The sequence below is a fragment of the Argopecten irradians genome, unplaced genomic scaffold (genome assembly GCF_041381155.1).
Source record: "Argopecten irradians isolate NY unplaced genomic scaffold, Ai_NY scaffold_0599, whole genome shotgun sequence".
In the NCBI taxonomy this organism is placed as follows: Eukaryota; Metazoa; Mollusca; class Bivalvia; order Pectinida; family Pectinidae; genus Argopecten; species Argopecten irradians.
This window is the reverse complement of record NW_027188066.1, coordinates 1-19,241: the sequence shown is the minus strand read 5'-3', so window position 1 is coordinate 19,241 and position 19,241 is coordinate 1. Positions and strand designations below refer to the sequence as shown.

Sequence of the window (19,241 nt, the reverse complement as noted above, 5' to 3'; positions counted from 1 at the left end):
TTCTATTTGACACCTTAACCTTAATCTACCTAACCTCGTTAGAGTGCAAATGAAAAGACAAATAGCTATTGATATTAGATCATTAGATTGGAGTTTATATGAATTCATATAGTGAAATTCTTGATTTCTTTTTTCATTCTATGCCAAAATGGTTATGTGCACAATGATTGTTTTGATGATTTCTCTCAGTATTCAAGTTTGATGATACTGATAATTCCTTTTTCTACACGAAGCTAAATTTCATCGCATATTTGGCACATCCTATATATACCTGTACAAGTGGTATCCGTCAGTTCCTTCTCCAGCACGTGCAGCAGGTCAAAGTTACTGACGGTGAATGCATGTTTGGCGTCCGATGCTATGGCAAGTAGTTCGGCCTTATCCACAGCGCTCCCTATCCCTAAGGCTATGACCGTCACATTGGGCTGGTGTTTCAGACTGTTAGCATTAGCAACTGTCATCTGTGGTTCGTTTGATCGTCCGTCCGTCATCACCACAACGTACTTCTGTACTCCTGGCCGTCCACCATTTTGTACTAGAAGATTCATTGTAGAATAAATCATGTAATACAATATCTAGAATATAATCAAAGTGCCAAGGCCGCTCATAGATGTTGTGATTGAAGGATCCAAACCAAATAATAAAGAAATTGGTTTTTCATTTAAATATTCAATTTAGTGTACTTTAAGTGTGCAGTGTTATATTTCGGAGTTTAACAAAATATATTTAAAGTATACCGTATCTATTTTATGATACTTAAAGTTTTTCAAGATTAATAAGTTGAATAACTTATTATCCTGAAATAACTGTAATAAATTTAATATCTAAATAATTTCTGAAATAATAATTTCGACACCAATGAAACCGTTCAGAATCTGAGTATCATTTTTTTATAATTCTTTTTTTAATTACTAAATTATCAATTTCATCAATGTCTCTTCAAAGACAAAAAATAATAAGTAAACATATCCATATCTTAATATCCACTTAACATTGAAGAATATTTTCGGAAAAATATAACATTAGAATTATTACATGTTTTGGTTTCCTTTTTAGAAAACTTATATGGGTTTCTTTGACGACTTTTGACTAATAAATCATGGCCAGATACTTTTGCCGAATAAAAGGTACATTATTTCTTTACGTATATCACTCGGATTTCTTTTAAATTCACAAGATCGCTAGCCGTTAACATCAAGAAAACTTCATGTAATGTACCGGACTTTAGCAAGTCTTCGTAAGCCTAACAGAAACTGGCGAGATATTAATTATCGTGCAGAACATTATATATTATACCGTGAGTTGTACTTTGACGACTTCTGACTCATGATGAAACATGGCCATATACTTTTGCGAAGTAAAAGGTACATTATTTGGTTACTTATAACACTCAAATTTCTTTTGAATCCATAAGAACGCTAACATCAAAAAACTTCTTACAAATACATCGGACTTTAGCAAGTCTTCATAAGGCTACCGTACATTACACGGCAATATAAGTTTATTTGTCACTTTAAAATGCTCGTACATATATAGATCTATATAATCATTCTATTTTCAATATAACGCAGTTGTCGATAAACAAAAGACACAACTCCCAGTGACAGACACATACCTATTCAAAACTATTAACTTTTACTGCGCAATAATACAGTGTATCATCGGATATAGTTCGTCAATGCAACTAACACAAAAAACTTTAAAAGCGTTATAAGAACTTTCTTTTGTAGTAACCTTCCAAACATTTGATTACAGTAATCGATCAGTAGCATGAATTACGTAAAATTTAAATAACCATACACAATCCATAATCACCGGAAGTCTGCCGCGGAGGAAGACAGCGAAGAAGGCGTTGTTCGTGATTTTCGGGAGACTACTATCTTGGAGTAATACCAATATCATAGAGTCCCAACGGAACACTTAAAACACTCCATCCATGGTGTATATGTATGTACAAATCCAATGACTTTGGTTTTGAATATTGGGATTTTATTTTTCGTACCATCAAGTATTAAGTGAAATGAACAAAACAACTTTTAATTTTCATCGCGGAGTGGTTTCATTGTTCTGATGTGCACAGGCTCGCCTAGCGTACCTAATTAATAAGAATGCTGTTTCACAGCATCAAAAAAATATCACTAAAATGTGGCTTGATAACCTTTTGTCTCTGCGACATCTCTGATTCTAGATTCTAGAGGGAGAAATCCAGTAAGTACATAAAACTTTCCAAACCGTTCCTTGCCTATTTCGGATCTCTCTATATTCTAGCATAATTAAATTGAATTTTCTATCTTAACTGATAGAAAAGCAATTAAAACCTGTATAATCCAGAAACCTGACTAAACCGGCCAGATATGCTGATACCGGTGACATCCGGTTTTAACAAGTTCCAGGGTATTGTAATTCTGCTGAGAAAATCTTTTCAATAGATAAGGGTCTGGTGGCCAGACAATACCATACCTGCTATGCTATGTGACTTGGCATAGTTGAGTGCTAGATGTGTTGCGGTTTCACCATTGATGTAGTGTATTTTGTTGATAGCACTTTGGAGTTCCTGCTGATTCTGGTTCTCGTTCAGATCGAAGTCACCTCGCACTCTGGTGGAGAAAGTGATAGAGGCGAACTGAGTGTTGTTTGGGCCGATGGTGAAGCGAGAAGTGAAGTTCCTCATGAAATCCACTTGTTTATTGAAGTTGGCGCTTGATTCACTACCAGAGGAATCCAACAGGAAGACGAAATCGGCAGGGAGCAAACCACATTCTGTGCGGTGTAGAAATAGAATGTCGGTAATAACTAAGGACAACGGTAATATATAAGTATGTTCTGTCGCATAACATTCTATCAAAAATCTGAAGTTCATTGGTCGATAATTAAAAACAACAATAACACATCATTAACATAAAATACTGTAAAATGTATTTGTTTTAGGCCAGTTGAATATTAGAGCAAATGCGCGGTGTATATACTGATATCGAATAGGACCCAACAGGGTAGAATCAGTTTTGTAGTACTAAACATATCATATTTGTAAATATATTTTCAGAATCTGTCTTCAGTGTGATTGACATTAATACATTCTTCGGAAATGTTAACGACGAAAGTCATGATAACATGACATGACCTGAAATCAATCACGTTCTATAAAAGGTATATTTCATATTACTTATAAGTAATGTCTTTTAAACAGTATGTCTCCTGACTGTCTCGCAATGACGATGATAAATGTGAGGCTTACCTATGGACGATACTGAGTAAACCGTGTTGATTTGAGCCCCAATGGCGAGGAGAAGGACGAGACACAACATGGTGGTGCCGACGGACAGATCTCGGAACACTGACGGCCGAGGACGGACTCAGTCGTCATATATCTCCTCACCTCTGACACGTACATGGCCTTCTCCGATGATAAGTTGTCGGCGATAGTGTTCCAATATAAGTTCTAGGTTTACCGTATTGTATGATACTGTAAAAACCACTTTATGTTGGCGGTTACTATGTTTAGCGCCATTCACGATCAAGGGATCTTAATTCATAGAAATAAAAACAATAAAGACTGACTAGTGAGCGCTTTCGCCCCATTCAAGGGAGCTCTTCAAACTGTTTATTGAAGACAAATTATGACGTCATAGTTCATGACGTCATAGTCCAAAACATTTCCTGAGCTCTGCAGGATTCGAACACGCCATGTGTAGCAAAAGACAGTGGCAATAACTGATTGAGCTACATCTACACATATAGTCTCCGAAAAAAAGTACCACGAAGTCAACATCCAAATATATATGTTACATCTACATCAGAACGCCGAGCACTTCATTCACTACAAGAAAATGCTGAAATTGTCATCAAACCAGCAGATACAGGCGCGGCAGTTGTAATAATGAACAGGAAAGACTACATCATTGGTGATTGCGCATGCGCCAGGTACAGACGTGTTCTCCAGTGCTTGAGAAAAAAATGTCATAATCGATGCAAAAACAACGTTTTATTTTCGCCATCCAGTCTCCAAAATGGTCTTAGGCCATCAATGAACTTTCTATCAACGAACATGTGCATGGTTATTTGCAGGAAACATTAATGAATCCACATAACGACGATACAAAAAAATTCCACACTGAAGTCCAATCATGACTACCAGCGCCATCATTTTCGGGAATGTTGGTTATTTAGTGTAAATTTTTTCTGTCTGGATATGGGTTGTGGGGATTGTCAACTACTCTTTCTTGGAGTAATACCAATATCATAGAGTCCCAACGGAACACTTAAAACACTCCATCCATGGTGTATATGTATGTACAAATCCAATGACTTTGGTTTTGAATATTGGGATTTTATTTTTCGTACCATCAAGTATTAAGTGGGTTGAAATGAACAAAACAACTTTTAATTTTCATCGCGGAGTGGTTTCATTGTTCTGATGTGCACAGGCTCGCCTAGCGTACCTAATTAATAAGAATGCTGTTTCACAGCATCAAAAAAATATCACTAAAATGTGGCTTGATAACCTTTTGTCTCTGCGACATCTCTGATTCTAGATTCTAGAGGGAGAAATCCAGTAAGTACATAAAACTTTCCAAACCGTTCCTTGCCTATTTCGGATCTCTCTATATTCTAGCATAATTAAATTGAATTTTCTATCTTAACTGATAGAAAAGCAATTAAAACCTGTATAATCCAGAAACCTGACTAAACCGGCCAGATATGCTGATACCGGTGACATCCGGTTTTAACAAGTTCCAGGGTATTGTAATTCTGCTGAGAAAATCTTTTCAATAGGTAAGGGTCTGGTGGCCAGACAATACCGTACCTGCTATGCTATGTGACTTGGCATAGTTGAGTGCTAGATGTGTTGCGGTTTCACCATTGATGTAGTGTATTTTGTTGATAGCACTTTGGAGTTCCTGCTGATTCTGGTTCTCGTTCAGATCGAAGTCACCTCGCACTCTGGTGGAGAAAGTGATAGAGGCGAACTGAGTGTTGTTTGGGCCGATGGTGAAGCGAGAAGTGAAGTTCCTCATGAAATCCACTTGTTTATTGAAGTTGGCGCTTGATTCACTACCAGAGGAATCCAACAGGAAGACGAAATCGGCAGGGAGCAAACCACATTCTGTGCGGTGTAGAAATAGAATGTCGGTAATAACTAAGGACAACGGTAATATATAAGTATGTTCTGTCGCATAACATTCTATCAAAAATCTGAAGTTCATTGGTCGATAATTAAAAACAACAATAACACATCATTAACATAAAATACTGTAAAATGTATTTGTTTTAGGCCAGTTGAATATTAGAGCAAATGCGCGGTGTATATACTGATATCGAATAGGACCCAACAGGGTAGAATCAGTTTTGTAGTACTAAACATATCATATTTGTAAATATATTTTCAGAATCTGTCTTCAGTGTGATTGACATTAATACATTCTTCGGAAATGTTAACGACGAAAGTCATGATAACATGACATGACCTGAAATCAATCACGTTCTATAAAAGGTATATTTCATATTACTTATAAGTAATGTCTTTTAAACACGTATGTCTCCTGACTGTCTCGCAATGACGATGATAAATGTGAGGCTTACCTATGGACGATACTGAGTAAACCGTGTTGATTTGAGCCCCAATGGCGAGGAGAAGGACGAGACACAACATGGTGGTGCCGACGGACAGATCTCGGAACACTGACGGCCGAGGACGGACTCAGTCGTCATATATCTCCTCACCTCTGACACGTACATGGCCATCTCCGATGATAAGTTGTCGGCGATAGTGTTCCAATATAAGTTCTAGGTTTACCGTATTGTATGATACTGTAAAAACCACTTTATGTTGGCGGTTACTATGTTTAGCGCCATTCACGATCAAGGGATCTTAATTCATAGAAATAAAAACAATAAAGACTGACTAGTGAGCGCTTTCGCCCCATTCAAGGGAGCTCTTCAAACTGTTTATTGAAGACAAATTATGACGTCATAGTTCATGACGTCATAGTCCAAAACATTTCCTGAGCTCTGCAGGATTCGAACACGCCATGTGTAGCAAAAGACAGTGGCAATAACTGATTGAGCTACATCTACACATATAGTCTCCGAAAAAAAGTACCACGAAGTCAACATCCAAATATATATGTTACATCTACATCAGAACGCCGAGCACTTCATTCACTACAAGAAAATGCTGAAATTGTCATCAAACCAGCAGATACAGGCGCGGCAGTTGTAATAATGAACAGGAAAGACTACATCATTGGTGATTGCGCATGCGCCAGGTACAGACGTGTTCTCCAGTGCTTGAGAAAAAAATGTCATAATCGATGCAAAAACAACGTTTTATTTTCGCCATCCAGTCTCCAAAATGGTCTTAGGCCATCAATGAACTTTCTATCAACGAACATGTGCATGGTTATTTGCAGGAAACATTAATGAATCCACATAACGACGATACAAAAAAATTCCACACTGAAGTCCAATCATGACTACCAGCGCCATCTTTGAAATGTTGGTTATTTAGTGTAAATTTTTTCTGTCTGGATATGGGTTGTGGGGATTGTCAGCCATCTACTGTAAGTAGAAAACTTTCTTTATCTTGTTCAGTATTTCGTTGTAGTATGTACAAACGAGTTTGTCAAAATTAGATAAAACTATCGAGAAACTCGGGACAGAACTTTTGACGGACGGTGGAGATACCAACATCAGACCAATCCTTATATCTGACAGTGAGGGGTTTTCCTTGAGAAATTCTTATATTGGGGCCCGTTTTCCACTCGAGCTTTGGTGTATACCTCGCGCTAGGACCAATGACCTCGTCGACCTGATAAGCGAAAGACTTTCCAAAGCTGTGTGTAGGCATAAATCGATAATATTGTATTTATGTCAGGGACATGAGACATTGGCTCTAAATCTGGCAAATACATCCGTCTCCGTGAACCAAACTCTGACATAGTCGTAAATACAATAGTGGACGAGTACCATAGGGCAATTTCTCTAACCTAAACATACGGTAACAAAGTGTCATTATGTCTAATAGATTGCCCCACTTTTAGTGCCGCGAAATGGAATCTATCCAAGGGACTACCAAATGATCCCGATGATTAATCGACAGATGACAAAGAAATAACCAGACAAGTTCGACTATTAAATACGTATATCGAGCAAATCAGTCTTAGCAATAACCAAACAAACCTGTCCCTGTACAGTCACATGGTCAATAGTCGAAAATCATCAAAACAGAGAAAAACTAGGTACTCGATAAACATAAAACTCCTGCGAGATGGTGTTCATCCGGGCGTGAAGTTGGCGACTGTATGGACCAACAAGATTTTGTGTCAGGCTCTTATTATCAAACATGACAAGCTCAAACAGCAGTCCGTCACATATATAATACCTACAAAGCCGGAAGACGTACTTGTTCTGGGTGTGAGCTCGGAGGAGGACTTTGACTTTAACTAACATCCACAGATAGGAGTAGATGACTGTGTTTGTTTTTGTACATACTGCAATCCAAAACTATTAAGTTGAGTAGGTGGGTAATTACCTCCACCATTATATCGAAAACTGAAATCAATACATTTGTGAGTGCATTATCTGTCAAACTAACCAGTCCATATACCCTATATAGAGAAAGCCCGATAAAGGAATGTAACTTTATTTAACTCTATAAATCTATATATTGTATATTATCCATCTGTAGGTGGGTTTTACCTGTCACCACAGTATTCCCTGTTTTTTGTATATATATGTACTGACTTGGGTATTTTTAAGTTGCTAATCTCTTTCTTCAATAATAAGGTATATGAGAGTACCTACATAAATATATTTTAATATATTTACAGTTTGCACTGACATGGACTCAATAACCATGTTTTCTAGTATTATCATTATCAATGTATAATGTTAGCACAACACGCGCGGCGATTCCATTGTTACGTGAATACTTGATGGCGTAGCAACGTGGGATCATGACCCCACTTTTGGCGGGAACATATGAATGACTCGATTCCAATCAGCTGTTTAATCGAATTCGTTGACGATGACAGGAGAGAAAATAATATGTGTATTTAAATAAAAAACATGCAACTGCCACGGGAATTGATAATATTCATTTAATTGAAAAACAGTAAATATAAGGAATAGATGTTTATTTTGTTGAGGTTATGAGGGTATAATGATAATGGAGCCCGTTTAAATTTTATCTAACCCGGCTTCGCCGGGGTTACATAATTTACACGTGCTCATGAGGGTATAATGATAATGGAGCCCGTGTAAATTTTATGTAACCCGGCTTCGCCGGGGTTACATGATTTACATGTGCTCCATTATCATTATACCCTCATAACCTCAACAAAATAAACATTTATTCCTTAAATATACTAACCTGTAAACATTGTAACACCAAAAATGAGTTACTTGAATATCTACATGTTCCACCGAGTATGTGGGAAATACCCGCCACTGCTATACAACCTTTTTGGATTCTTGTAATTACTTTGTTTATAGTTTACATAAATGTTTTTTACAAATATACACAACTTCATACATACTCGGACTGTGCTGTATCAGTATCTGTTGAAGGTGGGGTTACCTGCCACCCCTTACTGTGACCAGATCTTTGTATGAAATCTATGCATTTGTTTTGAATGATTAATGTGTTGTTTTTTGCTTGTACTATCAGTAGCCACAGTAAATGTCTAATAATTTTTGAGACCATTACATATGAAGTGTAGGTAGGTTTCGACCTGCCACAATCAAGTGCTAAGTACTACTTTATTTATACCTGTAATATTCTACATCCCGATCAATATATTTGTTGTTTTTTGTCTCTCATCAGTCCAGCAACAGTACCTGTTTGTCAATATATATATAATAGCCTATAACATGAGTTGGTGAGGAGTACACTCGTCACTCTGTTGGTCAAATATAGTTATTAGTGATACTTACATTCACAAACATGACGGACAAACAATCAGCTTTACCAGTGAGACCGGTGGACCCAAAAACAGATAAACAAAATCCCAAAAGGGCACGACAAGGCTCTGAGAATGAAATATGTGGGCGTTGTGATTCAAGGCTTGATACCAACTCAAAAGCTGTTATCTATGTGAACAGTATTTTTGTCAATGTTGTACAGGTATCTCGGATAATATGTACAGCTGTATAGTAAATGGTGAACTTGAAAATTTCCTTTGGACGTGCTCAACATGTGCCAGGTTACAACCAACATTGATAGGGATGGGTTCAGACCTAAGGAAACACTGTGACAGTACCAATCACCGTTTCAACAAAATTGAGTCTCGTTTGGACAAACTTGAAATAGACCGTAAAGATCAATTTGAATCTGGAATGAATAGTATCAAAGAAACTGTGACAACAGAAATTACAAGTGAATTCAAAACACAGATACAAGAGTTAGTTGATGAACGTCACAAAGAGTTAGAGGAGCGCAAGAACAATAGGCTAAATATCATACTGTTCAATGTCCCTGAAAAGACTGACCAAAACAACATGGACAGCAAAACTAATGAGCAAAAGGATATAGACGATCTGACACAAAGCCTAATCACACCTAAAACAACAAACTTACCACTGAATTCAGAATGGGAAAGTACAATTCTGCCAAGACCAGACCTCTTCTTATAGTAATAATAGAAAAGTCAGAGAAGGCACTCCTTGAAAATGCTCGACATATATCGGATAAGGCCCCGACTCGTTTGAAAAAGGTTATCCTGAAAAGTGACCACACAAAAACACAGCGAGAAGAAAGAAAGAAAAAGAGAGAAGAAATAGGAGCACTTAAAAACCCTCCCTCTAATAGTGCTGAAACAATACCAAAAGATACAGAACTGTTTACACCGAGACGTCAATTTAAAGGCACTCAGGGTAGAGAAAGACTAAACCTACAGTCAAGCAGCACATCAAAGGGGCCCAGGACTACACTTCCAAATATTCCACCTCTCCCAAAAGGAGCTATCACCAAAGAATCCTTAGACACTATATCTATCAGCCCTATAGATCCAACTAAGGTGACAAGTTTTTCCAACCATGATACCCCAATGTCAAATGATCTATACTCGCAAGAGACCCTTCTATTACATAGAGATGACGTAACCTTCCCATATGCGGAATCATCAACTTTCGCGGACACAACAGGAAACACCACAGTTACTGAGGTCACAGATGATGAACCAACATCACCAACGGTAGAGAGGGCATAGGATACAGTTTTTATCAATTTTAACCGCTATCAAGGATTGGCAAACCTTAAATTTTATTACAGTAATGTGGACACGTTAACACTATCAAAAAACTGAACTGGAAGTAGAAATTACAGAAAAAAACACCCGGATATAATATGTGTAACGGAAATATATCAAAATTATTCCCTTGATGTCATCAACAACCAGTCATATTCTATCGACAACTACAGTGTTCATTTTGGAAAAAACAAGAGAGGTGTGGCCATTTATATTAGATCATCTATTACCCATGACGCAGTAGACATTAACTCCACTTTCAAGGAATATGTTATATGTAGAATAAACCTGAGAAGAGGAGATAATTTAGCCATATGCGGTATTTATAGAAGCCCTAAACAGTTATGAAGATAACAACAACAAACTAGTAAATCTACTGGAAACCATCTCTATTGGTAGCTTCTCTCACATATTACTGGTGGGTGATTTCAACTGTAAAGAAATCGACTGGAATACCAACACAACCTCTGTAGGTGAGGCACATATCGCCACGAGGTTGTTGGAGGTAACAAGGGACTGCTTTTACACCCAACATGTCAAAAGACCAACAAGAATTAGGGAGAATCAAATTCCATCTTTACTCGACCTCATTCTAACAAATGAAGAAGGAATGATTACAAACATCAAGTTCAACCTAGGTCTAGGCAAAAGTGATCACCTAATCTTAGAATTTGACATTTTATGCTATGCTGAAAAACTGGAACAAAACATCGATAAACGCAACTTTCTTAAAGGTAATTACGTATCAATTAACAAAGAGTTGGCTGAACACGCATCAGAAGATGGATATGGATGTGAATTGGATACACCTTATGAATATTTTATCTACCAGTATTGAAAAACATGTACAATTATACAAGAGGCGATCCAATGAAATCCGCAAACCTTATATCAGTAAAGATGCAATATCTGCTGTAAAGAAGAAACACCAAGAATCGACAAATTATCTCCACAGCAAAACAAACAACAACTATCAATCATACAAAATTGCCAGGAACAAAGCCACAAGACAGTTGCGATTATCACAAAGATCTTATGAAAAATCATAGCTGAAAACATAAAGGATAGCCCAAAACTCTTCTGGAACCATATCAGATCGAAAACAAAGACAAAATCTACCATCACAAGAGTCAATAATCCAAATGGATACCTAACAGAAACAGATGAAGAAACAGCCGAAGTTATGAACGATTTTTTTTTTGTCAGTGTATTTGTGGAAGACGGAAATACCAATCTACCCCCGTTACCCATGAGGAATATAACAAGTCCACTGGTAAATTTTGAAATCACAGAGGAAATAGTACTAAAGGCACTATCTAAACAAAAACCAAATAAATCACCTAGTCCGGACGGAATTCATTCGAAACTTCTACTAGAAACAACGGACACCATAGTAAAGCCTTTAACCACATTATTCAAAAAATCAATCGAGGAAAGTGTAGTGCCAAAAAATGGACCACAGCAAATGTCTGCCCAATACACAAGAAAGGTTCAACAAAGGATCCAAATAACTATCGTCCTATTAGTCTGTCATCTGTACCTTGTAAAAGCTTGCAGAGGATAATACGTTACAATATCATGGAACACCTAAAGATCAACAATCTGACTTCACCAGAACAACATGGATTTACGCCAGGCAAGTCTTGCACAACACAGCTTCTGGAGGTACTAGAACACTGGACACAGGCCCTTGACAACAACAACAACATTGATGTTATTTATTTGGGTTTTAGTAAAGCCTTTGACAAAGTGTCCCATAGACTCCTCATACACAAATTACAATCCTATGGAATTGGAGGCACAATTCTGTCATGGATACAACAATTTCTGTCGGGACTACAACAAAAGGTTACTATAAATGGAACAAGCCCCAAAACCAAAAAAAGTAAAGAGCGGTGTACCTCAAGGAAGTGTACTCGGGCCCATCCTATTTTTAATTTATGTCAACGACATCCCAGAGGTAGTGAATTTTGTCGCCAAACTATTTGCGAATGATACCAAATTGTATTAAAAAATCAACACATTACAGGACTGTGAAGAGCTACAGAAAAATATTGACAGGATCTCAGATTGGACTGACCTCTGGTTAATGAAGTTAAATAAAGAAAAATGCAAGCATATGGAAATTGGCAATATCCCCATTAATAGACAATACAGTATAAAGGACGGCGACAACAGAATCCGACTTGGGAAAACCAACAGTGAGAAAGATCTGGGAGTCACAATAGATAATACCCTGACATTTACAAATCAAGTGAACAAAGCTTCATCAAAGGGAAACCAAATCATGTGTATCATATTTAGAACATTCACATATCTTGACAACCAAACCTTTAAAACACTGTATAAGACTCTGGTTAGACATCATTTGGAATACTGTTCTGTCGTTTGGTCTCCCTGGATAAAAAAAAGATATAAAAATCATCGAAAACGTCCAACGAAGAGGTACAAATTGTCAAAAAGACTTGCTAACCTTAAAGATCTCTCCTATCCTGACCGATTGAAGACCCTGGGTATCCCAACACTCGAATATAGAAGACTGAGGGCCGATATGGTGGAGACCTTTAAAATAATCAACAAAATCGACATTGTTACCAGTGAGAACATGTGTACTCCAATGAGACACACTGGTACAAGAGGTCATAACAAAAAAACTCTACATGAAACCCTTTCGTCTCAACTGAGCAAGAAATGTTTTCAGTAACAGGATAGTGGAGTCCTTGAATTCTCTCCCTGTTGATGTGGTCAATGCTGAGAACCTGAACATTTTCAAAAACAGATTAAACAAGCACTGGAAAAAACACGCCACGAAATTTTTACCATGAACCTAGGAACAACAGTGTATTATACATAAACCTAGGACATACTATAAGGGATTTAAAACAATCACTTTAAATATTTTACCATTATTGTAGATATCACTATACATCTCTACAAGCCTTTTTTGGCTTCCTAATGATGTTGGACTGATGAGAAACTGAAAATTACAGAAGCAAACCGTCAGCTCTCTAATGCACAATTCTACCAGAAACTGAATAGGGACCCCACAGAGGAACACGCCAAACTGGTCAACGACACTTTAGATAGGATCCTAGACCGAGGAGATATAGACGCTCACTAGTCAGTCGTTATTGTTTTTATAAAACATTGATGTAACTATTTTTTAACTTCATCTGGTTATGAAAGAAATTTTGTTTGCAAACTGTGTGAATCCGCTTAGCGGATTCTCACAAAAGTTTGCAAACAAAATTTAAATTTATTTCATAACCCGATGAAGTTAAAACATAGTTACATCAATGCTTATAATTAATTTTTCAGACTTCTTAATAATATAAAATACGTTTAAACGTACGATTCCATTAATTTTCCAATGAATTATCTTTTTTATAAATCAATACGCAACGTCGATTTCTCTATTGTGACGTCATGAGAACTTCGGGTTTTCGCGCCATTCTCGGAATTTTTCTTCATAGTATATGAAGAAAAATGATCTGCCAATCAGAAAATCGGAAATAGTATGAAAACAAATAAAAATTAATTATTTTCTTATAGATTTCGTCCGTAAGGATTTTTCTTCAAATTTATTATATATATATAGCAAAAAAAATCAACGTATCTTGCGAAAGGTATAAATATAAAAAGAAAAAAATCCAGACTTTGTTGCTAGGCCTTTCTGCATCTTCAGGCGAAAGGTTGTTTATTTGGCGTTGCTGTACCGGAATTATCGAGTGAACTTAGTAACTACGCTGATTTGGGGTGCAAGTTTCAAAAACTATTATTACAGAATTTCTGTAATAACAAATGAAGTTCTCCTGTTCCTTCGGAGTTCTTTATAGCAAAGTTTTACTGTATATGCATACGAACTGTCCATAACTGCCTCTTGTTATATAATGCACTGTCTAAACCAGGAAATAAAGTTCCGTTGGTTATGTCACGCGGTTCATGACAGGTTCCTATTCGGACATTTGTGATGTGATTTATTTGTTTTAATCTACTCGAACATACTTACTATACTATGTTTAGAAGTAAAATACAAAGCTTCATTTTGAATATAATAGCCGTTTCTTTACAGTGATATATTGCTTTAACGTATTTACCTGTGTTTCTTTTAGCTAATCCTTCTTAGCAGTTCTCAATACCGGTAACTCTTGCGTCAGTTAATTAGCGACTATTGTATATCACGTTTAGACTAAGTGCTGTTTGCATGTTTGTTCCTATATGTTTTGTATATAATCATTTTGTATTACTTGAATATTCATTTTAGGCCTAGGTTTGGAAGTGTAGAGTTGGATATTTCTCCGCTCCGCACCCGACTGTAATAAATCAGTTTTTTTTTATAGAAAATTCTATCTTTGGATTATCCTTTTCACAGACTACATGAGAGCTTTTTTTCCCATTACACTAGCTGTAGCGCTGTGAAAATTACAGAGAAATAGTGTGTTTTTTTCATGGACATATGTTTTTACTAAAATATCTGTTTTACTGCATTACATCAACGCATGTAAGGTTACTTGCATACGGAGACTATGTTTTGTGTGTTATAAAAAGGATACGGGAATCATCCCGCGTGGAATGTTTAGTAATTAGGTTTTTTTTTTTTTTTCATTTTTTTTTTTCTTATCACAAAATTCTACCTTTGGTTCAATGTAATCAGCTCCTACTTTTTTTACACCTTCACCATGTTGGACAGCACATGGTTAACAGTGTACACAGTGTATTATAGCATTTAGTTCACCTTTTGGTGTCAACTGAGTTTATCAAAACATTAATTTCAATAACAATATTTGTTTGGCAGATTTTCCATTATCAAAAAAAAAATACTTGTTTTGATTTTCTATCAATCAATTCCCTTTCTGGCCTCACGTTTCACTTTACAACAAGGCTACATCCAGCACGTTCGGAACGAAATTCCGGAAAAAATGTTAAAGAGCAAATATTTATTTGAGAGGACCACGAAATCACTTCGTATCAAAAGATGGTTCGTAATAAGCAAATTTGTTATATCTTTCGGGATATAGATTAACTTGGTTATATAGGCCAGGCGATGAATTTTTGTCTCCATGAGAGGTTGGCCAAAAATATTAACAAAGGTTTCTCACCTGGAATTGAAAGGGTGCATGTACCTCTTGTCATATAGACAAATCCACCCGAACCCCTCAATGACAAAACCTAGATTTTGAATTAAATTCAAAATAGACGCTATTATTGCATACAAATGATCTGTTACAGCTACCATTGAATTTTGCCCACGAACGGAATTAACAAAACCCAGGTACATTTTGTAGTACTATGACAGAGAACCTGTAAAATACCTTTAAAAAATTCAAAGGCCCCAGAGGCCTGTGCTAGGGATGATTTAATGTTGTCCTCCCGGGGGTGTACACCAGGGTTCCCTTTTTTGTACAAAACTATATCTTAATTAATATTTACTTTAGTTCCACAAGGAAAAGTAAACTCACAACGCACAACAACGGACAAAAGACTATTCTATACAAATAAAGGTCACCATGACATAGGTCAGATGACCTAGAAAGGCTTCAAACGGCTTCAAACTTTACTTTACAGTTGTTACTTAACGATTGCTCATCCTAAAATTAGTTAGATTTGACATCTCATCTATATTTCTTGGCCAACAAGTTCCAATAATGTGCATATATTAATATTAAACGTATAGCTAAGGCGGCCATTTGGGAAGATTCGGGTGGACATTTTCGGAGTTAGGTGCACTTTTACTAAACCCAAAACAGTTAATAAGTTGTTAACATTTTTGTCCAACCTCAGTTGCTCATTGCCTGGCCTAATAAGCATATCCGTCTTAAGAAATTTTACTGTATTTATTACCAACGTCGGTAACAAACATTGGCAATCGTACGTGTATGTGACAGCAGTCTTTGGAACATTACTTATTTATCATTGTTTGCAATACATTATACACGGTACAGGAAAACCAACTCATTATTTTATTTATATCAACTGGATGCTAGTTACTACAAGCAGCGTTTTCAAGACTTTGTTGTATTGTATGCAGAAGGTCAAAGTTCGTCACTGTCAAAGGATGGTGGTCAGATGCAATAGTGGACAGTTCGTTTGTATCTAGCTTATCACCAATTCCAATAGCAAATACTTTGTCCACTGTCCTTTTGAGAACAGCAGCCTCGTGTGCAGTAGCTGTTGGATCTGCGGATTGTCCGTCGGTAATCACTATCACTATATGAGTAGCATTTTGACGTCCACCATGTGCCGGAAGGAAGCTGTTTTCTCGAACGAATTTTAGAGCCAACGACGTGTTGGTTCCGGCTCCCATGTATTGGAGGTTTTGGATGGCGTGGAGAACTTCGCGTCGGCGATTGTAGGTATTTAGGTAAAAGTCGTTCCTGATGGCAGATGAAAACGTCACAGTACTGAACTGGACATTCTTTGGACCTATTTCAAATTGTTTTGCGAAGTTATATACAAAATTAATTTGCTTTGTAAAGTTCTCCTCTTTTTCACTTTCGGAAGAATCCAGGACAAAAACGATGTCAGCAGGTTTGTCACCGCATTCTGCAAAGAATGATAGAATACTGAGTTAACGGAAGTACATTTTTGTATTGTTAAAATATCGTTATGGCCAGAGGTAATATGGTCATCCCAGTGTTATGTATGTTATTTTATTCTTCGTGTCATAGTGTTGGGGCAGTTCATTATTATCAATTCTGTCGAGTAAAATATTAGACACATACGTTCGTACATTTGACGAAAATGCGAGGAGCAAATGCAAAAAAAGGAATAGCTGAGAATGGGGATGCGGCATTAAGAAATGGAATTGTCTATTTAAAGAAAGAAGAAGAGGAATAAGAAAGAGAAGAGGAAGAGGAGGACGAGGAGGAGAGGTTACTCAATACTACCTGGTTTGACGGTTGTGGTAGTGGTGGGAGTCGTTGTAACTGTAGTTGGTGTGGTGGTGGGAAGAGCTGTAAAGATAATAAATACTATTATTTTACGATAAGAATAGGTAAATATCATTGTTATATCACAGATAGATATATGACAGATACATTGAGAATATCCAATTAGCTTTAGTGAAACGGTATCATCAATTTGATCGAAGCAAAAATTAAATCTAATATAATGTAATAAGAAGTCGTTAAAATTTGCCTTACGTGTAGTAGTGGGAGGAGGTATACGATCTGGAAAATAATTCATATTAGTTTAGTCATCTCAGCTATTATAAATAGTTTTCAATGGATTCTAAAACAATAAGCTTAATAATTATACCACCTATGGGTAATTCTGTTTTTAAATCTTAATTTTGATTTATATAACGAAAACGATGACGAATAACAGCTTCCTCATAGAAGATATAGTAGACATTTAAAGAGTGACTACCATTATAATCACTTTATAAAAAATATTATAAAAAATACAATATTGCTCTTGAAAAATCGACAATTATATTTAAAAAAACGCATTAAATGGTTTCATGGATTTACAAAGTCCCCGGATTCAAAATGGTACACTTACGTTCACAAATCTCTTTGACTATGAGACCTTTGAGATTTTGTAAGTCATGGAAGTTTCTAGCTTGGAAGACATGCTGATGATCATCTGTAGCAATAACTTTGAGTTCTGCGGTGTCCACAGAATGACCGATGCCAATAGCGAAAACCTCATCCACGTGCCTTTTTAGAGAATGGGCAGCCGCTTCTGTATTCGTGGGCTCATTGGATCTACCGTCAGTAAGGACTATCACAAAGCGTTTGGCTCCGTTACGTGGACCATAGTGGTGATGATTCGCATGAAAGATGGTTTGTTCCACGGTATGCAGTCCGAGATCAGTTCGTGTCTCTCCATCTTTGTAGGCGACATGCTGGACAGCTTGAATAAGTGAGGGTTTTTGCGTGTATTGTTGAAGGAGAATCTCAGCCCTGGAAGACGTAGAGAATGTTGCCAATCCGACCTGTGTGTCGGTTGGGGAAATGTCGAATTCGTTTATAATTGAAGATACAAACTGTTTCTGTAACTGGAAGTTAGCGCTTCCTTCACTTCCAGAAGAATCTAGGAGAAACACGAGATCGGCTGGCTGATCTCCACATACTGAAAAATGATTAAATTTTCATACCAATTTCTTCATACTTCATTCCATTTCTATTTGACACCTTAACCTTAATCTACCTAACCTCGTTAAAGTGCAAATGAAAAAACGAATAGCTATGGATATCTGATCACTAGTTTGTATGAATTCATATAGTGAAATTCTTTACTTCTTTTGTCATTCTATGCCAAAATGGTTATGTGCACAATGATTGTTTTGATGATTTCTCTCAGTATTCAAGTTTGATGATACTGATAATTCCTTTTTCTACACGAAGCTAAATTTCATCGCATATTTGGCACATCCTATATATACCTGTACAAGTGGTATCCGTCAGTTCCTTCTCCAGCACGTGCAGCAGGTCAAAGTTACTGACGGTGAATGCATGTTTGGCGTCCGATGCTATGGCAAGTAGTTCGTTCTTATCCACAGCGCTCCCTATCCCTAAGGCTATGACCGTCACATTGGGCTGGTGTTTCAGACTGTTAGCATTAGCAACTGTCATCTGTGGTTCGTTTGATCGTCCGTCCGTCATCACCACAACGTACTTCTGTACTCCTGGCCGTCCACCATTTTGTACTAGAAAGGTAAAAAAAATGATATAGTTGAAGAATTGAATTGGTTATACTATTTTAGGTTTTATTTAAATAATGCATATTTGAAAATATAGATTCCATTAGTGCAGTATATTACATGTACACTATACCACATGTTTGATTGAAGAATTCAACCTACTTGCTCCCTCGCCCACATACTCACCAACTCACTTAACTATGTCCTTTGATAACATGCTATATCAGTGCAGCCGAATGCTTTTAAAACTGTATTTGAACTCCTTATGGTTAAGGCTGTGTTGAAACTTAGCTTACAATAAAGCTTTACGTAAAGTATATTAGCCTTGCCTTGATTCATTGTAGAAT

At 36.8% G+C, this 19,241-nt stretch overlaps 2 protein-coding genes across 2 annotated transcripts in view; both read right to left on the bottom strand.

Moving 5' to 3' along the window:
* Positions 1-18,896, bottom strand: part of LOC138313098 (collagen alpha-3(VI) chain-like) — a 31,162-nt gene extending 12,266 nt beyond the window's left edge. Inside the window, exons 1-8 of the mRNA XM_069253745.1 lie at positions 18,637-18,896; positions 17,751-18,323; positions 17,390-17,416; positions 17,135-17,200; positions 16,229-16,790; positions 7,532-7,551; positions 2,461-2,793; positions 272-535 (exon numbers count right to left, since the gene is read on the bottom strand). Coding sequence (XP_069109846.1) covers positions 272-535; positions 2,461-2,793; positions 7,532-7,551; positions 16,229-16,790; positions 17,135-17,200; positions 17,390-17,416; positions 17,751-18,323; positions 18,637-18,856 — 2,065 coding nt within the window. The 5' untranslated portion in view covers positions 18,857-18,896. The remainder of the gene's footprint in view (positions 1-271; positions 536-2,460; positions 2,794-7,531; positions 7,552-16,228; positions 16,791-17,134; positions 17,201-17,389; positions 17,417-17,750; positions 18,324-18,636) is intronic.
* On the bottom strand, positions 4,747-5,727 carry LOC138313097 (cartilage matrix protein-like). The gene is made up of 2 exons (XM_069253744.1): positions 5,581-5,727; positions 4,747-5,104 (listed from the first exon to the last, which is right to left on the bottom strand). Exons 1-2 carry the CDS (start codon positions 5,648-5,650, stop codon positions 4,767-4,769), a joined length of 408 nt encoding a protein of 135 aa, XP_069109845.1. The 5' UTR covers positions 5,651-5,727; the 3' UTR covers positions 4,747-4,766.
* Positions 18,897-19,241: the final 345 nt, after the last annotated feature.